This window comes from Cibotium barometz, chromosome 20, assembly GCF_041138505.1.
Source record: "Cibotium barometz isolate CiBa-2024 chromosome 20, ASM4113850v1, whole genome shotgun sequence".
NCBI lineage: Eukaryota > Viridiplantae > Streptophyta > Polypodiopsida > Cyatheales > Cibotiaceae > Cibotium > Cibotium barometz.
In genome coordinates this window covers 26,197,120-26,223,407 of record NC_141065.1, presented here as the reverse complement: position 1 = coordinate 26,223,407, position 26,288 = coordinate 26,197,120, and the positions used below count along the sequence as shown (strand labels likewise).

The 26,288-nt window shown below is 43.6% G+C and overlaps 1 protein-coding gene across 1 annotated transcript in view; it reads right to left on the bottom strand.

Moving 5' to 3' along the window:
- Nucleotides 1-26,288, bottom strand: part of LOC147627714 (putative potassium transporter 12) — a 121,929-nt gene that overhangs the window by 39,079 nt on the left and 56,562 nt on the right. The window contains exons 2-6 of the mRNA XM_086814667.1: nt 24,475-24,715; nt 23,719-23,967; nt 4,349-4,399; nt 3,982-4,242; nt 1,064-1,116 (exon numbers count right to left, since the gene is read on the bottom strand). Of these exons, the coding sequence (XP_086670793.1) occupies nt 1,064-1,116; nt 3,982-4,242; nt 4,349-4,399; nt 23,719-23,967; nt 24,475-24,715 (855 nt within the window). The remainder of the gene's footprint in view (nt 1-1,063; nt 1,117-3,981; nt 4,243-4,348; nt 4,400-23,718; nt 23,968-24,474; nt 24,716-26,288) is intronic.

Sequence of the window (26,288 nt, the reverse complement as noted above, 5' to 3'; positions counted from 1 at the left end):
TATAGGAGAAGCCATGATGAGATAATAGGCACTAGGTAAAGTCGGTGCAGAAAGGCGGTATCAGGACAGCTGGACAGAGAATCGAGGGCGCTGCAGAGGCACCAGCGAACAGTCTCAGTGGACCCACGAGCAGGGACGGGCACTCCAGAAGCAGAATCCGGCGACCAAAATTCAGAACTGGGCGATTGGGATAATGGCGAGGCAGTCTGCTGAGCAATTTCGGCGACGAATTGAAGCTGCGAGGGAACCAAGTGTTCACGGGAGCAGCAAACGATGGAGTCGAGTCGAGGCTGATGGACCACACAGGGTCTCTCTCACACACACACACACACAGACACCTAGCCTGTACACACACACACACACACACACAGGGTTGTACAGAGAAGAGCGATAAACAGTAGCTAAGCAGAGGGTATAACAGCGAGCAAAAAGTGAGTCAAAACAGGGAAGACGTGAAGGTTCGTGCAGCACTCTCTCCTGCGCGAGCTCTCATCCACACACACACACACACACACACACACACACACACACAGCAAAAAAGAAACTTATATTCCATACAAGATAGCATGCAAGGATAGAGTGCTTTATGAAGAAGAATTTATCCTTGAATTTTATATATACTTGAATTTTATAAATATAGAAGCATACATGGAAGAGAGTCAAAGCAATGATGAACTTTCTGCTTCACTAGGCTTTCCTTGTAGGCCATCAAGTTATGACAGAATGGCAATGGTTTCTTTTTGTTTCATGAGAGCCTCCTTGTGAACTACTAAACCCTTTAAATCTCGACATGCTAAAACACTCTACTTCACCCTACTTACATTCCCACATGCATGCATGAAGGCTTAGAGAAAAGACAGCTACAGCAAGGTTATTAAACCTCAAGATTGCTACAGCCCTTCAATTGCAACTATTATGACATTTTTTTAGCATTGATTCAGCACAAATACCTACATGATGTTTATCATTGAGACAGGTGGTTGGATCAAGACTGGGTGCTCAAGCCCAGATTTCTCCACTAGCTAAGAGTTCACCCAAAAACAGTCATTGGAGCAGAAATTACCTGAATTGACCTTGCTGAAAAATTTCCAAGATCGGCAAACATTGCCTCCCCTCCTGCATGGATCAGTGTACCACTATCAGAACTACAAGTAGACCTTAAAAAGCAAAGTTATCAAAACAGCCAGACCAAATTAATACCACCACCCTCAGAAAACTTTGAAATCGACAAAAAATGAAAACAAAAACCAACTTTAACACCATGTCATCATGCGGTCAGGCATGAGTTGATTAAAACACATGTTTGCAGCACCAGGACGAGTTGGTTGAAGATGCACCATAATGGCAATGGTGCAGCTTCACAGTGCTCAAGATCTCTTCATGGGACGAGTAGGTAAATATTGATTTTATCAAAGAGCCTTTTACAGCATCCTTGTGAACTTTTTGTCACAGTCAAGGACAAGGTCTCGGTGGAGAAGCAATCTACTCCACTTGTTTTCCACTCTTACAAAGTCAGAATGGAGCAAACCTGACAGCATTCTGTAACGACGTGACATGTCACAAACTGCTAAGCTCAGCTGTCTCCATCCACCACATCCTTTTTTTCAGAATCTGAGGTGTCAGACACTCGCGGCCTGTCCCATCTCCACCAACCTCCAGAATCTTACACATAGTTGCAATGAAACATGTTTCATACCTTTGAAAAGTCAGAACCTTTTGAAAACCTCTCATTAGCTTCATACTCTTTCTCCAGCTGCCAAATGAGAAAATGGGGCTGCTATCAAATAGCAACTTGCCTTACTGAAGAAAACCCTAAGTAGTGAAGTTGGGGCTTAAGACTCTATTTGTAACTCCATTCAAATCTTCAATAAGAATCAAAAATCAGGAATCAAGTTTCACAACACAATGCTAGGTTTTCATGATAGAAAATTGCAAAGATGGGAAATTTTTGTACGTTCTTTGAATTTACAAGGATTTTAGGATGTTCCTGGGCCAATTACGGGAATTATAAGGCACTTTTACCCCCCCCCCCTCCTCCCCACAAAAAAAATGGTATGAAGCGTTTCTGAAACATTTCATTAAGGTGTGAGCCCGTTTCATAAACATTTTTAAAACATTTCATCACGGTGTGAAACACATTTCATAAACGTTTTTAAAACATTTATGAAACGTGTTACTTTTAATGCCTGGCAACTATAATCTGACATGTCATATGCAATCATCTGTCTCCATCAGCAAGTCCCCCATCATTGACAGCTGTCCTTTCCCTTCACTGTCACATACAGTACACTTGCGAAACCTATGAAGCCCAAATGTTTTTTCGATGAACATACCAGCATCTCTTCAATCAGCATCAAGAGATCGACCCCTAAATAACGCAACCATTCTGAAACTCGTTTATTCTGAAACTCGTCTATTCTGAAACTAGTGGCTCTTTACCAATCTCAACACGAAGTCATGAATACACACTCCTGTGGCAACTCCACCAATTGGCAATTAACCAATCTCAACACAAGGTCATGGAGACATTAACTTCTACAAGGAAAAAATGAAGACGATGCCAATCCAGCTTCATATAAGGCCAAAAGAATCACCTAGTCAATGTTAGCATGAAAGTGCCATGTGATTCAGATCCTTCAAAGACAAACTCCAAACTTTTCATCCTTTACCACACACAAGGGGACTATGTAGTAAAACCATAAAGGACAGGTACCAAAATATTTTATCATCATGCCCTATAAACATTTACATGCTTGGTACAATCAGGATACTTCACCTTCAATGGAAGAAATTAAACCAATGCCCACGTCTGCTAAGGGCATTCCCCAACGCATTCTCTTTCACTCCATATCCAACTGAATTAAGACAAAAATGCCATGGCCTCACTGAAAATGGAGACGCCTCAAGATAAGATATACACTGAAGAGACTAATCAAAAAACTTCTGCAGGTCACATATCAAACTCTGCCTTTCCAGATTTCCTTCTCTTACAAACCACCAGATGGCCATTCAGCTGCAACACACCTTCAAGACTACCTTGCTGGCATCAAAAACAAGGGTGAATTGTTTCCCCTTCTTTGAGATCCACGACATATTCGCGCTAACATCACCTCTACTAGCATCAAAACTAAGCGTGAAGTGTTCCCTGTGTTGAGGGTATCAACACAATAAACCTCTCAAGCTTCCTTTACAAGCCCCTTTTAAAAAGACAATATCTTCTGTCGTGACATTTGTTAAGGGATTTGTGTTTGGGCATAATGGGTATTCCCCAAGATGAACCCTCCCTGTTTACTGAGCAGGAAAATGGGAGAGAGAACCACACTTGAGAGATTGACCCTCTCCCTGCCTTCCCCAAGATGAACCCTCCCTGTTATCTGAGCAGGAAAATGGGAGAGAGAACCACACTTGAGAGATTGACCCTCTCCCTGCCTTGATAGGTGGTAAGTTTAACATGAAGACTTAGATATGCAAGAGTAGGCCTCTCATACAATCTCTTTGGGCAGAGTGGCTGTGGAAGTGCTCTTGAGGCCATCTTGGACATGGAGGCAAACCTCGTCTATCATTACACAGAAGGGGCCTGATAGCAAGGGCCACACGACATCTCATTCTTCTTACTGGGCTATTAAAAGATAGACTCAGTTTGTTCTTTTTAACTGCTAGCAGCAATTGTAGGGCCTCGCAGCGGAAAGCCCCCCCGCTCCTATAGCTAATTTGGGTGTTTACATGGAATCAATTCTTGTAAGTGTTTTAGCACATACATAAGAAAAATGAAAGTATACCTTTATGCCAAGTTTCTAAAAGCCATCAAAACGGCAAAAAACTCACAAAGAAGTTTTCTCATATATTAATTAATCATTTAACACGTGAACATACTTATTTTTCACATACAAGCCTTCAATGTTTTTTTCCTTCCCTTGTTCTATTAGGGAATGAGACAACAAGAGTACATGTATAATGGTGAGATACTGTAGCATTATTTACCTGTGATGCAAAGAACAAGGCCTCCAAGAGCATGCCATGCCTGTCCATTGTTCCTTCTAAAGAAGTTGTATATGAACATGGGATTGAATGCCTGAAAAACACTTGAATCATACTTGATGATGTTGTATATACCAATGGCCGCCAGCGCAGCAAACCATACACACATCACCGGTGCAAATACAAGGCCAATCTTGCCTGTGCCAAATCTTTGAATGCTAAAGAGAAAAATTAGAAGCACAATTGCAATTCCCACCAGGATATCTGCAGAAAACAACAAGCTATAGCAAAAAAAGAAACACTTGAGACATAAAAGATGATTAGACAATTAATCTAAAAGAGATTACAACGTTTAGCCAGGTCAGCTTACCTCCTGACAGGGTAGGTACTGCTACTCTGAGGCCACTTACTGCGGATGTTACTGCTACCAAAAGAAACATGATAGTCAAAACTTGATAGAGTACTGTATAAGATCATATCTTAACTCAAGCCTTGACTTGTTAACAAAAGGAAAAAAATTAGAGAATAGAAAATCTCAACATCCACCATGTACAAAACCAAAAAATGTTGCTTTTGACCTAGATGGCTTAAACGCGGGGTCTTCAGGCCAAAATATCCGTTTCAGGGGGGTCTCTGGGCCCAAAACAAGTTTCTGTCATGGATGGAATGTTTTGTCTATTTCAGCAGTTTTCTCACTGCCATTTTGGCCGTTTCCATGACAACACCTGGAGTTTCCACCCTCCATTTCAGGTAACATTCAGGTAAATTTTTCAATCTATCTTCTCACCTACCTTCTGTCACCAATTGGCCGACCATTTGGTCCATCTCCAGTTTTTGCGTCTCGTTCACTTGAGGCCAGGCCGGTGTCTCGTGTGAAGAGGCCAGTATTTTGCTGACATGGACGGGAGCCAGACTGGTGCCACCCGTGTGTTAGCAGGATGGTGTCGTATGGACGGGAGCCAGATCAGTGCCACCCGTGTATGACCTGGACTGTGTTCGACCCATGGGATTGTCACGCCATGGAAGAGCCAGTATTCGTGCCGTGTTTTGCCTATGGGACTGTCACACCATAGGGAAACTCGTGCCTGGAACTGTGTCTTACCTATGGGACTGTCACTCCATAGGAAGACCAGGTTTATATGTTTTTATGTCGTGCCAGTTTTGTGCCGACAGATATTTTGTACTTGTTCCATGAACGGGAGATATGTCCATGTTACTATTTGCACATGCACACATGATTTGCATGCTTGAAACTGTTTTCGCATGACATGTATTTGTGTGTTTGCCTGCTTGACGTGTTACTTACTGAGCGGGGACGCCTGCCAGTGAGTCGTGAAGTCTGCTCTGTATTCTGACAAGTTTTGGTGCATGTGAACAGGTGGTAAGTATGTCGCACTTGTTGTTTTAATGTTTTATATTCTAACCCTTTATTTTATAAGGTTAGGTGTTCACATTTATTTAAAAGTGGGCACCCCCTTTGGGCACCCACTTAGGGGCCAAGGTGGGGAGCCCCACTTTTTAAGTGAGTGTGGGGGTGGACATGGTCACCTACCCCCACTAGTTCCCCCACATGCAAACGTGGGTATCACAAAGTTAACTCTACATTAATTTTTATTAAAAAGCTCCCTTCTTCAAGCGTGAGCAGCATCCGCTTCGTGGAAAACCAGCTGCCGGCGATCATCTTTCCCTCTGGCGCATGTCTTTCATGAAGGCGAAGTATCCTCTGCTGCTGGCTGCGCCTGCCTCTCTACAGGCGGCTGAATACTGTTGCTCGTAGCTGCGTTGAATCTTGCAGGGGACTGCTTATGCTGCTGCTGCCCGCACCAGCTCTTCTATAGACGGCTGTAACTCCAACCAGCGCTGATTACAGGTGCCGTCTATGCTTCAGCTGCACCTCAGCCTCTCCTACAGGCGGCTGTCACCTACACAAGGCTGCACAGCTGCAGCTGCTCCCACAGGCGGCTGAATTTCAGCAGGCTGCGCTGTCCTCACCTCCACGTTGAAGTTATCTGCAGATAACCCATCTTCTATCAGCTGTCACCTCCAATAGGTTGAGCTGCTGTACAGGCCAGAGGCGGCTGCTTTTTCCTATGCAGGCGACCATAACAAGCAAGTTGTGCAACCTCTCCTTCTCCTCCTCTGCACAGTAGCTACTATCAACAAAAGGATACAATTGGCTGCACCTCCACGCCATCTTCCTTCCTCCACGCTGCAGCCAGGCCTCTCCACCCTTGCAAGTGGATGCTTCTTCTCTCACAGCAGGCGGTTGTACCCTTTGTGGTGGTGCTTGTCTTGTTAGTTCTACACGAGGCAACTCTTTCTTCAACAAGGGTGGCTTCATATTCTACACAAACACCACAAGTATTGGTTTTCTATCAACCAACTACAAGTAAGTGATTTTCAGATTTGAATAAAGTATTTTTATGTTTAAATCTGATAAAGGATTCATCCCGCTCGGCCAACACCCGTTCGGTGCCGGGTTGTCCAAGCTTTATTGGAGAACCTCGGTCCAAAGGTGCTGAGATCGGGAGAGCCAGGCGTTAGTACGAGAGCGCCTGTTTGTGCGTGGTCTCGGAACACCAGTGAGGCGCTCTCCGCGGAGTCCAGTGAAAGCACAGGACCGTAGCGATTGGACCACACTAGTGGTCGTTCTGCTTCGAGCTTCTACATCGAAATTCGAGCCTATTTGTTTGGTACTGTTTTCATATGTACATGGACATTATCTGGTTCTTGGAACCCATGGAGCATTGTATTCATTAAATACTCCCAATAAATATATCATATATTGAGGGGGGGGTCGGCCCGTTCCGGCCCCAGTGCTGCTGTCCATCTTTCCATTTCATTTCATTTCAATTTCAAGTTGTATTAAGTTGTCCATTTCAAATTTGTGGTTTTAAAGTTGTGCTATTAAGCATGTGGGTGTCCAACGGAGTTTTTCCCACTTGACGGGATCGGTTTCATTGGTATCAGAGCACGGTTGTTTCCCTCTTCCTAGTGGGGAAACGAACCTGTGTACTGGACATCCCGCTTTTAGCAAACTTAAAACACAATGGACAGCCAAGGCAACCCTTTGGAAGTGCCAAATTCGAGGGGTCCATCTAGTGCCTCTCGTGGGTCTGATGCCCTGCGAGGAAGACACAAGCCCCTTGAAAGGGTTATGGATAGTGAATCCAAGGGTCAACTGTCTCCAGGAAAGACAGTTATGCTTGAACAAGAGCCTGATGCTATGAGGGCTGAAATGGAACATATGAGAAAACTTTTGCAGGCTCAAGAGCAAGAATTAAAGTTTTTGCATGAAGATCCCCATCTACAAAGTGCTATTGAAGCCAGGAAGGCTGATGCTATGGTTGATGTAACTTTTGAATCAATGGCTCGTGAAGTGGGCAAGAAACCTAGGGAGTTGGCACTTGCCTATCTCCTTTGCAAAGGTGATATCAAAGAGGGGGATGACGGAGAGCTGAAATTCAGAAATCCACCTCGTTTGAAGCATGGAGATCCTGCATCCCAGAGGTTGAAATCTTTTATACAAAAGGAAGAGGTGACTGTCACCTCTCGTCATGCATCCTCTCCACAAGGCACAAAGCCTGATAGATATATGTATGCCAGTGCTCATGAAGGGCATGAAGGTCACATGCATGCAAGATATGTATCTCATGGTGACAGGTCTACTTCCAGAAAAATTTTGCCTTCTGAGTTGTCTCATGGAGAGACCATGCCATATGCAGGTAAGTCACATGCATCCGAGTTTCGAGTTCGTGGAGCACATGCCACCGTGCCCCATGAAGCTTCTATGACGGCCCATGGAGCCCATGCAGACAGGGCTACCCCGTTGGATAAGGGGAAAAGAAAAAGAGAAGACCATGAGCCTCATGCCAGGAAGCTCAAGGAATTCAAAGCAGGTGATAAATCTGTCAAATTTGATGTCTTTCATGGTGGTGAACATGATGCTTCTAAGGTGTTAGCATTTGTGGCACAGTTCGACATTGCTTTTAGCGATGAGGATTTCACAGAAAAGTCGAAGGTGCGCCATGCTAGCATGTTTTTGAAAGGGACTGCTGCTCATTGGTGGATCACTGAAAAGATCACCAAGGATCCCATTTCTACTTGGAAGGAATTCAAAGATAGATTTTATGCTCAGTTCTTGCCACCCAATGCGGAGCAAACTCTCACTCAAAAGTGGGACAGACTGGAACAAAAAGATAATGAGAGTGTGCAACAGTATGTTAACAAATTTTGGAAAGTGTTGCTGGAAGTGACTCCCTTTATGCAAATCACTGAGGATGAAAGAAAGAGGAAGTTTCGTTCTGGATTGCAACCTGCTTATAGATCGGGTATTGAATTGCACCCAAAACATACGTTGCAACAACTCACAGCTTCTGCTCTTGCTACGGAGCAATTGGTGCTCAAGATCAAGCAGGATCAAGGAGGTTCCAAGGGGAAGGACAAGGCTGTCCCAAATCAGCAAAAGGGTGGACAGCCACCTAAAAAAGAACTTCCGGGAGCCTTACAAGGGTGGTAAAGCTGAAAATAACACATCAAAAGAACAGGGCCCAAGGAAGAACAAATTTGGATTAACCCCAGAGCAAAGAGAGCAATATGCTAAGGATGGAAAATGCTTTTCTTGTGGTAGCAAAGACCACATGTTTCGGCAATGCCCAGATCGCAAATCAAAGCACGAGGACAAGCACACCAAAGCTAATGTACATGCAGTTCCTGATGTGCAAGGAAATACAGGTCATGATGCAAAAGAGCGTATGGTTTGCAAGGCTTGGGGGCAAATCAAGGATCAGCCCGCACTCTTCATGTTTGATGACTGTGCAACTGACAATTTCATCTCTATGCAAATGGCAGCTGCATTGGGTATTGAGGTTGAAAACATGGGACCTCAGATTGAAGCTAAAGCTGCATTTATTGGCAAAGAGGTGCAGGTTACCCCTTTGATTGGGAAGTTGCGTATCCATATACAGGGCTATCTTGATAATGAGCATTTTCTAGTTGCTCCACTGAATGGATGTGATGTATTGTTGGGCAAGCCGTGGCATCATAGGCTTGAGCCCCGCAAAGACTACAAGTCCAATATGATTTCTTTTATGCATAAAGGCCGCATGCATTTTCTTGATGCTGGCAAAGAAGGGGATTCCATCCCAGTTGTATCACACATCCAAATTAATAAAGCAATGAAAAAGAGTCTTTCAGCGTACTTGGTTTTTGTGCGTGATAGTCTTGTGCCAAATCATCAAAATGTGGATGCTATGTCTAATGATAGGCTGAATTTTCTTAATGCATTCAACGACTGTTTTGCTGACTCATTGCCAGGTGAATTACCTCCCCAAAGGCTTGAAGATCACCGCATAGATCTTGTGCCATGTAGTTCTCCACCTAACAAACCCGCATACCGAGTGAGTGCTGCACAACAAGAAGAAATCATGAAGCAGGTCAACGAGCTTTTAGAGAAAGGTTTGGTTCAGCCCAGTTCCTCACCTTACTGCTCTCCTGTGCTTCTTGTTCAAAAGAAGGACGGATCATTCCGTATGTGTGTGGACTATAGAGCTTTGAACAAGCTTACCATCAAGAACAGATTTCCTATTCCACGTATTGATGATATCTTGGATAAGCTTGATGGTTCGGCTTGCTTTAGCAGACTTGATTTGAAGAGTGGTTATCACCAGATACGTGTGGTGCCACAAGATGTCCATAAGACTGCATTCAGGACAGCCTTCGGATTATATGAATTCTTGGTAATGCCTTTTGGTCTCACCAATGCTCCTGCTACTTTTAATCATATGATGGATAGGATATTCCGACCCCATCGCAAGTTTACAGGAGTCTTCTTTGATGATATCTTGGTTTTCTCCAAGAATGAGCAGGAACACAGAACTCATTTGGTCACAGTGTTCGAAGAGTTGCGGAAGCATAAACTTTTCGTAAATGCCAAGAAAAGTGAGTTTTTCCTTTCAGAGATTCATTATCTGGGACATATTGTATCCAAGGATGGAGTTACAATGGATCCTGCAAAGATAGAGACTATTCGGAATTGGCCCGAATTGCAAAACGTACATCAAGTATGTAGTTTTCTGGGATTATGCTCGTACTACAGGCGTTTCATAAGGCATTTTGCTATGATTGCCACTCCTCTACATGATCTCACGAAGAAGAAAACTGCTTTCAAATGGACCTCAAAGGAACAGGATGCTTTCTTGCAGCTCAAGCATGCGATCATATGTGGTCCAGTATTGATTGTTCCTAACTTGCACAAGTCATTCGTGGTTGAATGTGATGCTTGTGGTGATTGCATAGGAGCTGTCCTAAATAAAGAAGGGCATGCAGTTGCATACGAGAGCCGTCGTTTGCATGATGCTGAGCTTCATATGGATATCTATGAGAAAGAGCTCTTGGCTGTAATTCACGCCTTAAAGATTTGGAAACATTACCTTCTTGGGGCTGAATTTGTAGTCAAGACAAATCATCAAAGCTTGAGATACTTTCTATCTCAAACCAAGCTTTCAGAGAAGCAGATGAGAATGGCAAACTTTCTTTCCATGTTTCATTTTCAGATTGTGCATACTCCAGGAAAGAAAAATGTCGTGGCCGATGCACTATCTAGGAGGCCTTATGTTGCTGCAATCTCAGTGGCCTCTCATGGAGATCTATCTGCTATGAGAGATTTGTATCATTTGGATGCTGATTTTTGCCATATATGGACTGATTTGATGGCTGGTCATTCACATGCCTCTTATGTTATCAACGAGGGTTATCTTATGAAGGATAATTGTCTATGTGTGGTGAAGGATTTGCGTCCAAAGGTTATGGACGAATGTCACGCTCCACCTTATGCTGGTCATAGAGGTATTATGCCTACTACTCGCATGATTCAGAGGTATTTCTTTTGGCCAAACATGCGTAAAGACATTGAGGCTTATGTGCGTGCATGTATTACTTGCCAAAAGGTGAAATTTGACAGGCAAAAGCCTCCAGGTTTGGTTCAGCCATTGCCTATTCCCTCGCAACCTTGGGAAAGTATCACGATGGATTTTATTATGGATTTGCCTAGATCCCAGCATGGGAATGATGCTATTTGGACTATTGTGGACAGGTTTAGCAAGCAAGCTCACTTCTTGCCCGTCAAGAAAACCATTAAAGCTGATCATATGGTAAAGCTTTTTCTTGCTAATATTTTCAAGCATCATGGTATGCCTAAATCCATTGTTGGGGATAGAGATCCCAGGACTACAAGCCTATTTTGGAGGGCTTTGTTTGATAATATGGGTACTAAACTTGAGTTTTCATCAGCTTATCATCCCCAAACGGATGGCCAAAGTGAAGCTGCAAATTCAGCCGTGTTGGATTTATTGAAATGTTATGTGGCAGATCAAAAGAGTGCATGGGAGAAGTATCTTCCACTTGTTGAGTTTGCCTACAACAATACGATCCATGCTTCCACAGGAAAGGCTCCGTTTGAGATTATTTATGGCAGAGTGGTCTTGCCACCCATCCTTCGTACAAAGGATGAGATATTTGCAGCTGATGAATATGTTCGTGACTTAGATGTTGCCTTTGGTCAGGTGCGGACAGCCATTGCAAGATCTCAGGATAAGCATAAAATGGCTGCTGACAAGCATAGAAGGGACATGGAAGTCAAAGAAGGTGATTGGGTATTGCTGAAATTTGAGAAGGCTAGGCTTCGGAAGAGGCCAGGACGAGAAGGATCATATCCTAAGCTTTCTCCTCGCTATTATGGACCCTTCAAGGTGATTCACAAGATCAATGAAGTGTCCTACAGGCTTGCTTTACCTAGTCATTGGAAGATTCACAATGCTTTTCATGCGAGTCTATTTCGGAAATATGTGGGGCCAGATCCTGATGAGCCTGTCACAGAAGATCCGCCAGAGATTGAAGAGCTTGAGGAGATCCTCCAGCCAGAACAGATTGTTTTCCACAAGGAGAGAAAGCTACCTGCAGGAAAGCTTTCCAGGAGATACCTTGTGAAGTTTAAGAATTATTTGCCTATTGATGCCAAATGGATAAATGCGGATTATTTTGCAGATTATCCGCAATTGTTGCAGGCATATCTTGAGGCTTTTAAGTTGAGGTCAACTCTTTAGAAGCCCGGGGGGGGATGTCACCAATTGGCCGACCATTTGGTCCATCTCCAGTTTTTGCGTCTCGTTCACTTGAGGCCAGGCCAGTGTCTCGTGTGAAGAGGCCAATATTTTGCTGACATGGACGGGAGCCAGACTGGTGCCACCCGTGTGTTAGCAGGATGGTGTCGTATGGACGGGAGCCAGATCAGTGCCACCCGTGTATGACCTGGACTGTGTTTGACCCATGGGATTGTCACGCCATGGAAGAGCCAGTATTCGTGCCGTGTTTTGCCTATGGGACTGTCACACCATAGGGAAACTCGTGCCTGGAACTGTGTCTTACCTATGGGACTGTCACTCCATAGGAAGACCAAGTTTATATGTTTTTATGTCGTGCTAGTTTTGTGCCGACAGATATTTTGTACTTGTTCCATGAACGGGAGATATGTCCATGTTACTATTTGCACATGCACACATGATTTGCATGCTTGAAACTGTTTTCGCATGACATGTATTTGTGTGTTTGCCTGCTTGACGTGTTACTTACTGAGCGGGGACGCCTGCCAGTGAGTCGTGAAGTCTGCTCTGTATTCTGACAAGTTTTGGTGCATGTGAACAGGTGGTAAGTATGTCGCACTTGTTGTTTTAATGTTTTATATTCTAACCCTTTATTTTATAAGGTTAGGTGTTCACATTTATTTAAAAGTGGGCACCCACTTAGGGGCCAAGGTGGGGAGCCCCACTTTTTAAGTGAGTGTGGGGGTGGACATGGTCACCTACCCCCACTAGTTCCCCCACATGCAAACGTGGGTATCACAAAGTTAACTCTACATTAATTTTTATTAAAAAGCTCCCTTCTTCAAGCGTGAGCAGCATCCGCTTCGTGGAAAACCAGCTGCCGGCGATCATCTTTCCCTCTGGCGCATGTCTTTCATGAAGGCGAAGTATCCTCTGCTGCTGGCTGCGCCTGCCTCTCTACAGGCGGCTGAATACTGTTGCTGGTGGCTGCGTTGAATCTTGCAGGGGACTGCTTATGCTGCTGCTGCCTGCGCCAGCTCTTCTATAGACGGCTGTAACTCCAACCAGCGCTGATTACAGGTGCCGTCTATGCTTCAGCCGCACCTCAGCCTCTCCTACAGGCGGCTGTCACCTACACAAGGCTGCACAGCTACAGCTGCTCCCACAATCGGCTGAATTTCAGCAGGCTGCGCTGTCCTCACCTCCACGTTGAAGTTATCTGCAGATAACCCATCTTCTATCAGCTGTCACCTCCAATAGGTTGAGCTGCTGTACAGGCCAGAGGCAGCTGCTTTTTCCTGCGACCATAACAAGCAAGTTGTGCAACCTCTCCTTCTCCTCCTCTGCACAGTAGCTACTATCAACAAAAGGATACAATTGGCTGCACCTCCACGCCATCTTCCTTCCTCCACGCTGCAGCCAGGCCTCTCCACCCTTGCAAGTGGATGCTTCTTCTCTCACAGCAGGCGGCTGTACCCTTTGTGGTGGTGCTTGTCTTGTTAGTTCTACACGAGGCAACTCTTTCTTCAACAAGGGTGGCTTCATAAGTATTGGTTTTCTATCAACCAACTACAAGTAAGTGATTTTCAGATTTGAATAAAGTATTTTTATGTTTAAATCTAATAAAAGGATTCATCCCGCTCGGCCAACACCCGTTCGGTGCCGGGTTGTCCAAGCTTTATTGGAGAACCTCGGTCCAAAGGTGCTGAGATCGGGAGAGCCACGCGTTAGTACGAGAGCGCCTGTTTGTGCGTGGTCTCGGAACACCAGTGAGGCGCTCTCCGCGGAGTCCAGTGAAAGCACAGGACCGTAGCGATTGGACCACACTAGTGGTCGTTCTGCTTCGAGCTTCTACATCGAAATTCGAGCCTATTTGTTTGGTACTGTTTTCATATGTACATGGACATTATCTGGTTCTTGGAACCCATGGAGCATTGTATTCATTAAATACTCCCAATAAATATATCATATATTGAGGGGGGGGTCGGCCCGTTCCGGCCCCAGTGCTGGTGTCCATCTTTCCATTTCATTTCATTTCAATTTCAAGTTGTATTAAGTTGTCCATTTCAAATTTGTGGTTTTAAAGTTGTGCTATTAAGCGTGTGGGTGTCCAACGGAGTTTTTCCCACTTGACGGGATCGGTTTCACCTTCTTTCTTCTCTTTCCCCTTTCTTCCTGCTTCCAATCTATTTGTTCCCCCTCTTTCTTCTTCTCCATTCTTCTCCCCAGTTTGGTTGGCATGCCGGTTCCTGTTTCGTCCCCATGAAAAATGCCATTTCTGTTTCCATTTCCCATAACTATGCAACTAAGATCAACAATATAACCTCTTTTAAGTTATAACTACCTGCAAATGGTGAAACCAAAAGAGACTAGCCCTTTTGATGTAGCTCACTCGTGACTAAGGATACCCACAGCTAAGGCTTTTCTCAGCTAGAAGAATCTTCATCTTTAAGCGGAGCTCTTTCCTTATCCTCTAAGGCCCTAGCCAATTATATCTGGTAATTATAAAATTACAGGGAGGAGGAATCATTGTCCTTGAATAAACAGGAAAGTGTAACCGATATATCCTAGACTAGGGGAGAAAAACTTCAAATACAAACAGAGAGCAACAGCAAAAAGATAAATAGACAGCACACTAAGCCAGAACGGCCGGCTTACGTAGAAGCTTTACAAGGAATCCGAGGTGAGGGTGCAACTTGCACCAGATTTTCCACAGTTCCTAAGTAGCCTTCTTCACAAAGCACACCTGAGGTTCTGACAAAGCTCTCTTATCTGAGACAAGACAAATCAGTCCTGCAGAAACAGTCCCGAAACTTCCCCAAAACAACCCTCTGTTCAAAGCCTGTTCCATGTGAGAGAACCCAGAGGACAACTGTCTACTGTATGGCCAGCTTCTGCTGCAACCAGTCGAGAGAAGCAGAGAGAGATAACCAGCTGCTGTCAGTCTGCCTGAAGGCGACCACCAAGAGTAAAAACACAACACTGCTGTTGGCCTGTATGTGTCGACCAGCAGAGAGGGAGAGAAAACGTTGCTGTACTATCAGCTTGCAGGGAAAGAAACTCCCAGTTGCTGTACGGTTAGCCTCTGTGGCAGCCAGTCAAGAGAGAGAAAGGAATCACTGTTGTACGGCCTGTCTGTGAGCAGCCATCAGTGGAAAAACAGCACTGTTGTGGTATACATTGAGGGCGACCAGTAAAGAGTAGCTAACAGTCTGCAGTCGGCCAGATTTGAAAGCAAATCAAAGAGAGAATCAGCGCTGTACGGCCAGATTCCCTGTGTGCATATCTTCCAAGCGAGCAGCCCCACCTGTGCGCATCTCCTCAAGAGAGCAGCTCCCACCTCATTTAACACTTCAGCCCATTCCTTTTGAGTCGGCCAACTCTAAACATAAAGCCCATGCTTTTTTCCTTTTTTGCCAAAAGTGGCCTTCCTTGCTAAAGATGTCCAAAACCCTTGCTTTGTTTAGCCACCACCTCTATAAATGACCAAAGTAGGCCTCTTTAGTGTCTACGCTATTTAAAAAATCCCTCACAGATGGACACCTAGCCTTTATAGTCTTTGTGGGCCAAAAACTATCCTGCATGTCCATGAATCCACACCCAAACAATAAGATGTGCAACCAAACTTTAATGATGTCTGAACACATTGACTCATAAACCTTATAAGTCACATAAATGATTAAAATCCCATGATACTCATGCTTTGTGACCATCTTTCAGGCCAATCCATGCCAATGAATCCTTCAGGTCAACCCCTTCTTTTGTGGAAAATCCCCGTTCTCAACTTGGTTGCGTTCTATGTGGGATTTCCCCAAAACACTGATCAAAGCTGGTGAAGGGACCAAATGGTGACAAGAAGCAAGGGGAGATCATTTTACCCCCACTCTCAGCTGCACAACTAAACACTTGTTGCCTCCCGTCTCTTCCTACTGTTTTCTCCTTGCTTCTGTCAATTTTACCAGGCCCCGTCTCCTTATTAAATTTCCCCACACCCGGTGAAGGTCCCTTGACATTCATACCAGTCCCACACTCCTTAACAATCACACAAACACACATCCCCCATCCCTTGCTCCTCTACTAACCTCCCCCCCTTCTCCCTCTCCACTTGCTTTTGCTACTCCTCCTCCTTGTCACTCTCTTTAGACTTCCCTTTATGCTTAACATTCTTGGAGCCCTCACCTGACTCCTCCCCCCTCTTGAGACCTTCCTTCCATGGTAGAGGGGGTGTTGGAGAAAACTTACTTCGAGGGCAGATAGTCAAACAGCCGGCTCAGTTCTATGGGAACAGCTAATAATCCTTCAGAAGGCAGTGGTTGGTTTAGTCACTGCTACACGGACGGTTTCAGAGTCTCTGAGGTGTCTCCTTACAGAAGTAACCCTTACGAGGTGGAGAAAGCAGGTACACAAACCCACTATGTGGGTGGATTTCAAGATGCAATTTCAAGATGAGTTCGATGCAGTGTCTGAGTTGTTGACTTAGATACGGAGAGCATGTCTTTGACACATGTTAAAGTGTTTTTAGAGACTTACTGGATTTGAGCATGCAATGCCGGAAGTGTGGTATCTTCTAATACACATTTTGTGCCCTTTGTAGTACGAGAGGGGGACACATATTTTATAGTGTGGATCCTTGTGATTGTAGGCTACCATGTGGATACCAGGGGATGATGAGAGGAATGTTTGACAGCATGGCTTGGATATCTATATTTTGGCCAACATGTTTGTCATGTTTACAAGAATGACATGGGAAATCCTTCTTACACTCTTAGATTCAGGGATAACTTTGGTTACTCTGGACAGTTTATCTGTGATTTTAATAGTTAGCAATCTGACAACCATCCACAAAGAAATTTTGTCAGGGTTGTCACTTCAATCGCAATCCACGTTTATCACGGCCAAGTGCTAATGACTAGTTGTGTAGTGAATATTCGTAGTTGTTGTTACTTTCATGTACGATCATTGATCTTGGCTATTTTAACACTATTGATTAGGGAGCCTTGGTTTTACAATCTAGTCCCAAGGTCTTATCCATTGTACACAGGGATCATGGAGGAGATTGGGCACATTTCTGTTGCAATGCACGGTACTCTTGGAGGTACTTTTTGAGCATCCTTTGATAGAGATTATGGCTTCCTATGTAGGACTTAGCTATGGTAGCAGTACTTAAAAGAGTTGTTAGCCATTTATGGCTATGCTCGGTGCTAGTGAGTAGCTACGGGCACACTATTCGTTGCAGTATTGACATAGTTTGTCATGCACTTATGGTAGTCCTGGGATTGAAGGAAGTCTTAGGGAATGTTGTATTGGCAGATTGATGTAGGGGTCTAACTTGAAAAAGGCTGACATTCAGGTAGGTGTCTGGTTATCTCAAGACAAGGTCCAGGAAGGAATTGATCACTCTAACCTGGATTCATGGGTCTACAGGAGGTCTTATATGGAGTATATCTTGGTGGTATGGGACGCTAGGATATGCTGCATATAGGATTTTCGGATGCATCCATATTTCTGTTTGGGTGTGTAGCAGGCCTTCGCAAGAGCTATGGCACGGATACTTAGCTTATCTTCAAGAAAACAACAAATTCACATGTAAAACCTTGAGAAAATCTGAAAATAAATAAAAGAGAGAGAGTACAGAGAGAAGACACCACACTAGGGGTCGGAATAGCCTTGGGCCGACCCCCCACCCCTCCCCCCTCCGAGTTATATTAGATAAAACTCCTTGGAGGAACCTTGAGTACAAGTTCTTAGAGCTACAAAGCTCTCTTGTTTTTTTACATGTCTCAACAATAAGAGAATAGCTGAATTTATAGTTCTTGCCCAAAAGCACTTGAGAAAAGTGCTTTAAAACTCACTTATAGCCCAAAAAGCATCTTTTTAATAATAAAATATCTTCTCTTTTTAGTATTTAAAAAGCTTTTAATCTTTTGCTTCTCAAAAGCTAGTTGCATCATTCCAAGCTTGTAAGGTGGCCCTATGCTACTATATTGCCACGTTATCAGCACCACGTCACCTTTTTCCGCGTTGCGTTTTTTCATATTAGCAACCTGTATTTTGATGCTTCAGTGACATCCCCCAACTTATTAAACAGTTGTCCTCAACTAATAGGTCTTGCTTTTCTTTCTCTTTTCTTGTTCTGGGCCTAGCTCTTCTCTCTCTGGCTCTTGAGACATGGTTCTTCATGCGGAATGTCCTCCTCTTCTCTTGTGCTTGGCTTTGGGAAGCATCCTGCCCCCACGGTTTTCACCCTTCACATAAAGTGACCTTGGGTTTGACCTCTTTGGCACATACTCCCACCCTTTGCACCTCTAGAGTCACCCTCAGGGCAGGAGTTTCCTTGCATGATTATGTTCCTGTCAAGATCAACACGCATCCATTATATGTCAGAAGACACTAACACGTGCACAGATGCTCGTCCTTGGGTTTAACTGGGCCTCCCCAACCCTTGGCACACATACACACATATGCTCACAAGCATAAATCAAATGAACAAATGAATGCAAAAACAAATGAATGCAAAAACAATTCCTTGGTTTTGATACCAATTTCTTGGTTTTTACACTAGTTCCTCCTCACCAGTGCCTCCTCTAGTCCAACTACCCATGTTAGTGTCTAACTATGGTAGACTAACAGTATTCATATCCATGTACTCAGTTCTGATTTCCTTCACTGATAAACAGTGTCTCCATGAGATAGCTAGTCCCGTGACTCTTGTACAAAAGATTTAGTGTTATTCAATCTCAAAATTGCTCCTTTTGGATACAACTTGGACAACAACCCTCAAGTTCTAGAATACTCAATTCCCTGTAGTGAAATATAAACCTTGAGCATTCTCCTTTGTTCCCAGTTCCTTGGATGTCAAAATACAAAGGCCAATGACATCCCCTCGGCTTCTAATCACTTGTCCTCAACAGAAAAGCTTTCTGATATGCCTGTAAAACCTCTGGATACGCCGCAAAGACGTTCTCATCCACCCACTAGGCTTCCATAGCCGAATAATTCTTGAACTTGACAAGGTACTTTTTAGTAATCTTGCCATGCGATCCCCTTCTTTCCATATGAAAGACAATCTGCTTTGGTTGAAGAACTTCCTATAGCTCTTCAACTTCCAGTGGATCCTAGTTCACTGGTTCCAAATGTTCGAGACCCTTATAAGCTCTTGGGAGACTCACAAAAAAAGCATTGTGAATCCTCCAATGATCAGGTAATGCTAGTCTGAAAGCTACATCGTTGATCTTTTCCAATATTTGGAAAGGTCCTTAGTACCTCTCTTGGACAACTTCTCTTTGCCCTTCTGCTTTTGAAGCCTTGCTTTCTCAAACTTAAACAATACCCAATCACCTTCCTTGTACTCCACTGCCCTTGTTTGCTTATCCATAGCCTTTATCTACTTAGCCCTTGACCTCTCTATGGTTGTCCGCAACTATGCAAAAGCCATATCCAGATCTCTCACATACCCATCTGTTGCAAAGATCTCATCCTTAGTCCTTAGAAGCAGTGGTAGTACAACTTTGCCATAAACAACCTCAAACGGTGCCTTTCCTATGGAACTATGCACTGTATTGTTGCAGGCAAACATTCAAGTGGAAGATATTTCTACTACTCTCTTTTCCTGTTTTCTGTTCTATCACATAGCACTTTAACAAATCCAATATGGCTGAATTTGCCATCCGTCTATGGATGATACCAGAAAGAAAAATCCAATTTTGTCCCCATATTATCAAACAATGCCGCCCTCCAAAACAAACTAGTGGTCTTGGGATCTCGATCGCCAACAATAGACTTGGGCATTCCATGATGTTTGAACACCTGTGCCAAAAAAATCATTGCCATGTGATCTGCCTTGATGGTCTTCCTCACTAGAATGAAATGAGCTTGCTCACTGAACCTGTCCACAATGGTCCAAATACCATCATTCCCAAACTTTAACTTTGACAAGTCAAAAATGAAGTCCACATTCCCATGGTCTCTCGGGCACAGGTAGAGGCATAAGCAGTCCTAGAGTCTTTGCACGATTATACTTAACCTTTGGACAAGTCAAACACTCAGATACATACTTGTCAATATCATTTCTCATGCTAGGCCAATATAAGTACCGTTCCAGAAGAAATACCTCTATACCTTGCATAAGGTGGTGCGTGTGACTACTTAATCACTTTTTGCCTCAAATCCTGGTTAGCATAACCATGTATTCATCATCAAATATCCCTCTTTCAAGGAATAGTGATTACCTGTCTGACCATCTTCTAGCTTCCGCATAATCCCACCAAAGTCCTCATCATGCATAGAGTGATCTCTCATGCAATCCAACTCTCTATGATAGGCAATGGTCACTGAATGTACTTGTGGTCTACTAGATAGAGCATCTACAACTACATTCTTCTTTCCAGGTGTATGGATAATCTGAAAATGAAACATGGACAAAAGTTTGCCCGCCTCATATGCTTCTCGAAAAGCTTAGTTTGGGTCAGAAAATGTCTCAAACTTTGATGATTTGTCTTCACCATGAAATCAACCGCAAGCAAATAATGCTTCCATGAAGTAAGGGCATGAATCACGGCTAGAAGTTCTTTCTCATAAACCTGCAAGTATTTCTCAGCATGTTGCAACCTTAAGCTCTCAAAGGCAACCACATGTCCTTGTTGTTGTAAAACTGCCCCTATACAATCCCCACTTGCATCACATTTCACCACAAAAGGTTTCACTAGGTCTGGAATGACCAATACCAGTCCAATAGTAAGCTTCTTCTTCAATAGGTTGAAGGCATGTCTCTGACGCTCACCCCATCTGAACACTACTTTCTTCTTGGTTAGATCATGCAATGGAGTAGCAATGGTGGCAAAGTTTCTAATGAACCTTCTGTAATAGGAGCATAACCCAAAGAAACTGCACACCTCATGTACGGATTTCAATTCTGGCCAATCCTTGATGGCCTCAAGCTTTGCTGGGTCCATCTGCACTCCTTCCTTAGACTATATGTCCAAGGTATTGTATCTCTTCTGAGAAAAACTCACTCTTTTTTACATTGATGAACTTCTTGCGCTCCCGCAACTCATAGAATACCTTAGCTAAATGCTTTATGTGTTCCTCTTTGGTCTTGGAAAACACAATGATGTCATCAAAGAAAGTGCCTACATACTTCTGATGTGGTCTAAAGATCCGATCCATCATGGAGTTGAAGGTAGCCAGAGCATTTGTGAGTCCAAAAAGAATCACCAAATACTCATACAATCCAAAAGTGGTATGGAAGGCAATTTTGTGAATATCCTGTGGCTGGATCCGAATCTGATGATAGCCACTCTTCAAGTCAATTCGACTAAAGAATGCCGCGCCTTCCAACCGATCCAATATATGATCAACCCTTGGTATAGGAAACCGATTTTTGATTGTAATCTTGTTCAAGGCTCTGTAATCAGTGTCCAAATTGGTCATAGTTTCTTTGACCATGTGGATTCTTGGGTCTTCTTGGTTTTGTTTTCCACTTTTGGTGGCTTGGCGTTGAGTGCTTCTCATTGCTTGAAGAAAAACCAAAAAGCACCGTGTGTAAAGATCGTCATCCCTCGTAGGAGATAAACATAACCTTCACTCTAATACCACTGTAAACATACCTTCATAACGGCTGTGGCATGGTACTTAGCTTATCTTCAAGAAAACAAATAATTCACACATAAAACCTCGAGAAATTTTGAAAATAAAAGAGAGTAGAGAGAGGACACCACACTAGGGCTAGGAATAGCCTTGGGTCGACACCCCCCCTCTGAGTTATATTAGATAAAATCCCTTGGAGGAGTCTTGAGTACAAGTTCAAAGAGCTAGAGAGCTCTCTTGTCTTTTTAAATGTCTCAACAACGAGAGAATAGCTGAATTTATAATTCTTGACCAAAAGCACTTGAGAAAAGCGCTTTAAAACTCACTTATAGACCAAAAAGAATCTTTTTAATAATAAAAGCTCTTCTCTTTTTAGTATGTAAAAGCGTTTAATCTTTTGCTTTCCAAAAGCTAGTCGCATCATTTCAAGCATGTAAGATGGCCTTGCACTGCTATCCTGCCAAGTGTCATTGCCACATCACCATCACCATGTCACCTTTTTTACCCCTTCTTTTTTATTTTCGTGTTGCGTTTTTGCATATCAGCAACCTGTGTTTTGATGCTTCAGTGACAAGGTGTTCATTGACCGAAGGTGAGAGGCGCTGATTTTTGAATCAACCACAGGGAAGAGGGAAAATGGATTGGGGATTGCAAATGATTGGAGTGTTGTTGCAGAACGATTGCATCTATGATTGGACCTAGGATTGGGGTGGTGAAACTCTTTGTTTCATCACTGATATAGTAAAGTTGTTATGTTTTGCATGTTCCGAGTGGTGTTGGGAAACAAGTTGGGTTACCAATGAATCTTGAGTCACACACATATTTTGTAGAGATCCATACGCAGAGATTGTATCACTGATGGTATTTCAGAGGATTTAATGGATAGATTTACTCTTCTATGAAGGGTTAGTTTGTGTATCAGCTGTCTCTGCTTGCCTCCTTGGTTAGTTTGTGTATCAGCTGTCTCTGCTTGCCTCTTTGCTCCTGACTGTCACCTCCTCTGCAGCCCGCCCACCTGTTCGTCGGCTCTCCACAGCCTGTCTACCATGCCCATCATCTGCTCTCTGGTCGTCATCTCCTCTACAAGCCATTTGCTGTGAGCCGTGGCCATCATCGACTTACCTTTCAGTGCCTCCACCTTGCCTGCTTCCGTCTCTCACGAAAGGCAGCACCAATCTGTTAGCCCCCTACAGTCTAGGCCACCATTTCTTTACTCTCCACACGTGGGCATCTCTTACATCTTCAAGCATATCTACCAGATTCAGAGTTGTCATTACCCTCTACATATACCATGGATCTAAACAGAAGCAATGCTGTTTTCGAGAAGTTCTCCGGAGCTAACTTCCCTACTTGGCAGAAAAAGGTTCATCTACTACTCATGCGTGATGGTGTTTGGAATGTGGTCAGTGTCCTTGCCAGCCAAGCATGCTTCTAGTCCCTGCATGCTGGTCATGACCCCATTGAGAAGCCCAACCACAAGCCTATTGGGTACAGCCACCGTAGCCACAAGTGGGTACCCTGCCTGCCCATGCTTTCCAAAAACCAGTGCACCATCTCCCCACCTCCATTGCTTCCCACCTTCACCAAATTTACTTCCCTTCTTTCTTGCCTGTTCTCCCTAAAGCATAGGAGTGACCTTAAAGAACCTTAAACTGGTAGCCCCATGACCAACGAAAGAATCAATGAGAACACCAATAGCATAGCTGGTGCCCTGTTTGGTGTTGGAGAAATGAGACTCCCTACAAGCCTTCGAGACAGTCATTCACTAATTGTTAACTATCATGACCTTCAATGCTTGTCCACAACCTCTACTACTTTTTCAGTGACAAGTTATAATATTGAGTGAGAAGTTAAAGCATGAAAATAAAATCCCAACAAGAATTTCATACAAACTACTATCTGACACACTTTGCAATATAGTAAAAGAGAACATGTTGGTGATTACCAACCGAGAAAAATCTGTAACAATCTCCACTAACTAGGCTTTAAAATCTCTGCTAAACGGGCTTATAGCCAACTCTTTCTTGCCTAAATACATGAAAAGAAGGAAAAGAACCTGATATGCAAGGGGTAAGTATGCCATCACCCATTACTAAGCTGGCTCCCAGGAGAGCCATAATAAGGAGCACAGTTTTCCAAACAGTGTTCTTCTCTAATTTCTCTTTCATCCTCAAGGCTCTCTCCAGCCTCTCTGTTGGAAGTTCAATTTTGAAATGTGAAAGCTCATCGTCTGCTGGTTGCCTGTTTGGTATAAGACCTACTTTTGCATATTGACAAATCAAGGAATATAGAGAGAATGTGCCACCTGCAAAAACAAAAATGCCATTTTAGAAAATGATACTTCAAATTATCCTTTCTCTCAACTTCATGATAGCTATATGTAGGACTCTGACCAGATAGTGGTCATGATGATATGTATGGTCATGGCCATGAGCATGATCATGGTCACGAAGGTAATCACTGTAGGCATTAACATTGTCATGACAATGAGCATGATCATGGTCATGGCCATCACTATGCACATGATCATGGCCTTGACAATGACCTTGAGCATGATCATGGCCATGAACGTGCTGTGACCGTGATCATGGCCATAACCATGGCTGTGAGCATGATCAACGGCCATGGAATGACCGTGAGCATGATCATGGTATAACAGTAAATCCTCTCCCTGTTTCACAAACCTAAAACAAAGAGTTAAGAAAATATGCACACATTTTTCGTTCCAACTTACTCCCAACTTGAAACTTACTAAGCTATGATGCAAAAACAAACAATGATAGCTCAAGAAGAAGTTCCTCCGGCCAGTGACCTTTGAAGTCATCTTCCCCGTTGTTATTTGTACGAAGCACAACCAGAACATACTTTATAAGGGGAATGAGAGTGAGAGTATAAATAATGATTGAGAGTGCCCCCAAGATATCGGGGGCGCCACCGATTTCTACTTCATTAAAGGCACTGCTGTACACATACAATGGACTAGTTCCCATGTCACTGTAAACCAAGCCAATTGTCTGAAATGTCAAATGCAGGGTCATTGCGAGTGTCTGCTCCTGCAAAACCATCAATATCAAGATTATAAAAATCAATTTAAATCACATTTACATTTTATCTTTCACCATCAGAGTTCAGCAAAAACAATTTTTTTATACTGATAGAAGTGTTTTAAAATCAACTCCAGATTTTTACATGTTCAAATCAACATTACCCTTACATAAAGGGAGTGTGCATCATAGCCAAGTCCAAGAATAAATACATGAGAAAGGCACTAATGATAAAAAATGCAGTGTTCACTTCACTCTCAAATATAAACCTGTAATTCAAAGAGAAATCACAATAAATCATTTTTTGGGCTCGTCCCATTAATATGTTCCCCTCACACAGAAATCAGGTCAGCTCAGTAATAAAAGGAGAATAATCACTCCGTTGAATATTCGTTTGTGAAGGTTTCAATAGTCAAATCAATGAGAATATTGGTAATATTGGTATGTTTCCGTGTGTCCACTCAGCATGCAGGGGAGTGGAGTCTCAGTTTTGTTTCAGTTTTCCGTGACGATGATATTCCATGGATACTTGTATCATCTTTTGTCTCATAGGCCCTCTCTCTCTCCCCTTCAGAGGGCAAACACACACCACTAGGGGGGAGCATGGTTCATCATATGCTTACAGTGGTTAGACAGGATGAGGAAACCCCATTCATGTGGATACCGTTAGCCAGGCCTGGCTTGAGATTGATGCACGTTGCTGTATCCTACTTCCCACCCAAATAATTGGCATTTGCATGTGCCTTGACACCGAAGGGAGAGTCCCCATGTACACCGTTGTTTGTAGACATTGCACAGTTCCTCATGATCAAGGGTGAGTCCAAAGGACTCTATGGTTGGGTGGTGAGTCACTAGCCACAATCTATCGTGGTCATGCGATGCATATGATATCGGGACGTAGCAAGAACCATGCATGAGCTGATTATATACAACGAGATGTCTCGTGGCCTATGTCTGACAGCCTTACATGCAGGAGGCTCTAGTACAATGGATTATCTTATGGGGTCTCCTACTTCCATACCACACATCCAAGACTTCACGATACCCTGCAACCTATAAAATCTGACCACACTAACCTCTTATACACTGTCTCATGTCCTGCCTTACCCCCAACGTCAGCCAGTGAGGAATGTAGAGCAACAAGGCTCCGCCTCCTATGTGAGAGAGAACATGGATTGATCTCAGCACGTGAGATGCAAAAAATATTCCATTCACTCACCTGCAAGAAGCAGCGTGCGTTTCTTGCTAACCAAGAACAAGAGTTATATATACCAGCTCTTCTTGAGCAAGAATAACTCATACGCTTTTGGCGCATTCTTGAGGAAAAAAGAACCCCCACACCCATCACAAATCCTAGCCTTTGGGAGGTCTATGCACAACCGCTTTATGATGTGTCGGGTTAGCCCATACTGCAAATGTCACACATCCCACGACCCAAGTCATTTTCCCTCTTTAATGCCACCAGTCACTCAGGCTCTTAAAAAATTGCATAATGGGAGAGCAAAAGATCGTGAAGATCTACGCGCATAACACTTTGCCCACAAGCACCATGTGCTTGCAGCCTTGCTCCCATCCTTGCAAA